The 4,575-nt window shown below is 44.0% G+C and overlaps 1 protein-coding gene and 2 non-coding genes across 3 annotated transcripts; 2 read left to right on the forward strand and 1 right to left on the reverse strand.

The window, feature by feature from the left end:
* The first annotated feature begins 464 nt into the window (after positions 1 to 464).
* Positions 465 to 583, forward strand: LOC125373591. The gene has a single exon (XR_007218434.1). It is a non-coding gene; the product is annotated as a 5S ribosomal RNA (ribosomal RNA).
* A 1,660-nt stretch (positions 584 to 2,243) lies between these two features.
* LOC124137179 (histone 24-like) lies at positions 2,244 to 2,853 on the reverse strand. Its single transcript, XM_048384467.1, has one exon. It carries the CDS (start codon positions 2,805 to 2,807, stop codon positions 2,244 to 2,246), a length of 564 nt encoding a protein of 187 aa, XP_048240424.1. The 5' UTR covers positions 2,808 to 2,853.
* A 1,052-nt stretch (positions 2,854 to 3,905) lies between these two features.
* Positions 3,906 to 4,024, forward strand: LOC124137207. The gene has a single exon (XR_006861493.2). It is a non-coding gene; the product is annotated as a 5S ribosomal RNA (ribosomal RNA).
* The last annotated feature ends 551 nt before the right edge of the window (positions 4,025 to 4,575 follow it).

Raw genomic sequence — 4,575 nt, forward strand, 5'->3', positions numbered from 1 at the left:
TTTTACTTTCAGGAAAACAGTCTAGTAAGACGAGGATCTCGGGACACAAGCAGCTAGGGCGCGAAGCCCCGAACAGTAACATATATACATAGGTGTTTAGATCACTCGATCGGTCGTCACAGATTAAGTCTTTTTGCCTGTCTTAATAGCACGATATTAGTAGGGGTCTTCGTCGTTTGGATGTTAATATTACCAGAACAATATAGGCTACAATGCATCAACGAAAAGTGAATGTTTCAGACGAAAGGCCGGATCGAGTGAGCGAGTGTGCCGGGCCTCGTGTTAATCAGTGATCACATGTTTTTACAACGGCTAGATTTTAATCCCTGTAAATATACATCATAAATCAACAAACACAACATGTCTACTGAACCCGCTGAAAACGCGAGCATGCTGTTTTCATGGCAATGTCTGTTTACCAATGTGCGGTGTCTATATGTAGCTAAAGTTTGCCGATAAGCATTGTCTACGGCCATACCACGTTGAAAACACCGGTTCTCGTCCGATCACCGAAGTTAAGCAACGTCGAGCCCGGAGAGTACTTGGATGGGTGACCGCCTGGGAACACCGGGTGCAGTAGACATTTTTGCTATGCGATTCCCACTTTTTTTCTTTTTCGACCATAAGGTGCACTTGCCTCATTCACATCTGATGTAATCATACACTTTTATTTCCTTGTAAATGGCCCCACTCATGCATGTCTGCTCAAAGACATAGCTGCCAGCCATGTATTCTTACATACCTTTACAGAAAGGACTTTTCCACTATACATGTGATCATATTCAGTTGTCCGTTCACCAAACTCGTCAACTATTCTGAAGGCATGTACGTCCTTTTCGCCACATAAAGGTGTTTGTGTGCACCGATAATTGACTATTTTACTTACTTTCTTACTTTCAAAGCATGAATATATAATATATACATGTAAAATTATAATGTTGTTCGTGTTAAGTCTCGGCTCACATCTCTTTGCCTACACAGATAAGAAAAGGAGAAAGAGTTAGATCGTACAGAGCGCCTGTCAATAGGAGTTCACTGGCTTGCTGCTGGAAAATGTATTTTGAAAGCTGTGAGCAAGCTGATCACTGTTGACACGCTTTACAAATATGAAAAGAAACGACGCGACTGTGTGATAAACCAGCTATTTTATGTTCCCCGTTCTAGCTGATCGCTTGCAAACGTACTTTAGACTTATTAGAAAGTATTTCCATACATTTCTCTCGCCATACAACAGGTAGATGTGACATGTTGCAGGTAGGGGGCTAGGCGAAACGCACACGACCAAGGGCGCACAACTCTTGACGCTCTATTTGAAAAGTCGTGCACAGGCGAGGCGTGTGTCGGTAAAACACCCCGTGGATGTCTGGCCTTTATCGCAGTTTTACACCTTTGAACACAACGTGCATGTGCAGCTACACACATAGGAAGTCTGCACTCAGTATATTATATATATCAACGACACTAATCGCCTCACTTTCCAACATACACCAATTTGGGGGGTTAATAAACAAGCATAACAACAGTTATTAGTGTGAAGACACATCCCCCCCAACCCCTCCCCCCCCCCCCCCCCCCCACACACACACACACACAATAAAATCCCTGACGTACCCTTATCATCATCACCTATGTGTGTTATGTGCGTGGTGGGTGTTGCTGCCACGTTATCTCTGTTATCACGAGAACCTGCACTTTATTACTGCTAATATACATATTTAGGCGCACAACTCTTGGCGCTCTATTTGAAAAGTCGTGCACAGGCGAGGCGTGTGTCGGTAAAACACCCCGTGGATGTCTGGCCTTTATCGCCGTTTTACACCTTTGAACACAACGTGCATGTGCAGCTACACACATAGGAAGTCTGCACTCAGTATATTATATATATCAACGACACTAATCGCCTCACTTTCCAACATACACCAATTTGGGGGGTTAATAAACAAGCATAACAACAGTTATTAGTGTGAAGACACATCCCCCCCAACCCCTCCCCCCCCCCCCCCACACACACAATAAAATCCCTGACGTACCCTTATCATCATCACCTATGTGTGTTATGTGCGTGGTTGGTGTTGCTGCCACGTTATCTCTGTTATCACGAGAACCTGCACTTTATTACTGCTAATATACATATTTATTGTTTTGTTATCAGTGTTTTCAAGTTTTCTTTTGGGGTATTTGGATGGCCCTGAAAAGGGCCTTTGGACCACAGAAATGTGGAGCGAAGGCGTGACAATGAGAGCTTAAGCCTTCTTTGGCTTGACTGCCTTCTTCTTGGGGGTCTTGACCTTCTTGGGTTTGGCTGCTGCCTTCTTGGGTGTCTTCGCCTTCTTGGGCTTGGCTGCAGCCTTCACCTTCTTTGGTGACTTAGCGGCCTTCTTAGCGGCTGTTTTGGGTTTCTTGGCAGCAGCTGGCTTCTTGACTTTCTTGGGGGATTTGGCAGCCTTCTTTGGTTTGGCAGCTGCCTTAGCCTTCTTGGGTTTTTCGTCTTTCTTGGCCTCGCCAAGACGGAATGATCCAGCAGCTCCAGTTCCCTTTGATTGCTTCAGTGCGCCGTTCTTGACTCCATTTTTCAAAGCAGTCTTAATGCGAGCATTGATGGCCACCTGGTTGTCACCGACCTTGTAGTTGGCCAAGATGTATTTCAGAACAGCCTGTCGGGAGGAACCACTCCTCTCCTTCAGGGATGAAATAGCTTTCTTGATCATCTCCAAATAGGTAGGATGTGCGGCAGCCTTCTTAGGCTTGGCAGCAGCCTTCTTCTTGGGAGTCTTGACAACAGCGGGGGCAGCAGCAGCATCAGCCATAGTGGTAAGTTTGAGTGGTAAAAATTCACGTCAGCTACGAGAGAAGCACAGAGAGCGAATGACACTTCCCCACAGACAGCCCGGCTGATACTCCGGAGGCGCGGACGTCGGAGGAGACACCCTGCTTGTTGTGGCTGATAGCTGCACGCTTACAAGCGCGTGTGCTTTTTCGTGTATTTGTATCCGAATAATCACTTATTAATCAAGGAAAGTTTCAATTTCAACAATACAGTTAGGTAGTAAAAACATTTGGCTACATTTCGGTTACAATAGCAACGCTCACGGGTGAAGTTCAAAGCCACACGTGCTGTTTCCAATGAAGCGACCCAGTCTAAAATGTAGACATCGCTACTTTCAAAAGCACATTTTTAGCCTTGAGACTCATGTTTTTGCATTTTAAACGTTGCCTGTCAATTCTCAATATATCTAACTATGAAAGTAAAACACAACACTCATCAGTATTGCCTATGATAAGCTAGAACAAGCGTTCAAACAACGACAATGAAGCACGTTTTTCTGACGACTTCGCCATTTTGCAACAGAAAACATTTGACACTATATTTCTGGAGACATAATTTTGGTCACTTCAGTTAGAGTTGAAACTAACTTTGTCATAACAAGTAAGTAACGGGGATTTTACTTTCAGGAAAACAGTCTAGTAAGACGAGGATCTCGGGACACAAGCAGCTAGGGCGCGAAGCCCCGAACAGTAACATATATACATAGGTGTTTAGATCACTCGATCGGTCGTCACAGATTAAGTCTTTTTGCCTGTCTTAATAGCACGATATTAGTAGGGGTCTTCGTCGTTTGGATGTTAATATTACCAGAACAATATAGGCTACAATGCATCAACGAAAAGTGAATGTTTCAGACGAAAGGCCGGATCGAGTGAGCGAGTGTGCCGGGCCTCGTGTTAATCAGTGATCACATGTTTTTACAACGGCTAGATTTTAATCCCTGTAAATATACATCATAAATCAACAAACACAACATGTCTACTGAACCCGCTGAAAACGCGAGCATGCTGTTTTCATGGCAATGTCTGTTTACCAATGTGCGGTGTCTATATGTAGCTAAAGTTTGCCGATAAGCATTGTCTACGGCCATACCACGTTGAAAACACCGGTTCTCGTCCGATCACCGAAGATAAGCAACGTCGAGCCCGGAGAGTACTTGGATGGGTGACCGCCTGGGAACACCGGGTGCAGTAGACATTTTTGCTATGCGATTCCCACTTTTTTTCTTTTTCGACCATAAGGTGCACTTGCCTCATTCACATCTGATGTAATCATACACTTTTATTTCCTTGTAAATGGCCCCACTCATGCATGTCTGCTCAAAGACATAGCTGCCAGCCATGTATTCTTACATACCTTTACAGAAAGGACTTTTCCACTATACATGTGATCATATTCAGTTGTCCGTTCACCAAACTCGTCAACTATTCTGAAGGCATGTACGTCCTTTTCGCCACATAAAGGTGTTTGCGTGCACCGATAATTGACTATTTTACTTACTTTCTTACTTTCAAAGCATGAATATATAATATATACATGTAAAATTATAATGTTGTTCGTGTTAAGTCTCGGCTCACATCTCTTTGCCTACACAGATAAGAAAAGGAGAAAGAGTTAGATCGTACAGAGCGCCTGTCAATAGGAGTTCACTGGCTTGCTGCTGGAAAATGTATTTTGAAAGCTGTGAGCAAGCTGATCACTGTTGACACGCTTTACAAATATGAAAAGAAACGACGCGACTGTGTGAT

This window comes from Haliotis rufescens, unplaced genomic scaffold, assembly GCF_023055435.1.
Source record: "Haliotis rufescens isolate VD_foot unplaced genomic scaffold, xgHalRufe1.0.p SCAF_5, whole genome shotgun sequence".
In the NCBI taxonomy this organism is placed as follows: domain Eukaryota; kingdom Metazoa; phylum Mollusca; class Gastropoda; order Lepetellida; family Haliotidae; genus Haliotis; species Haliotis rufescens.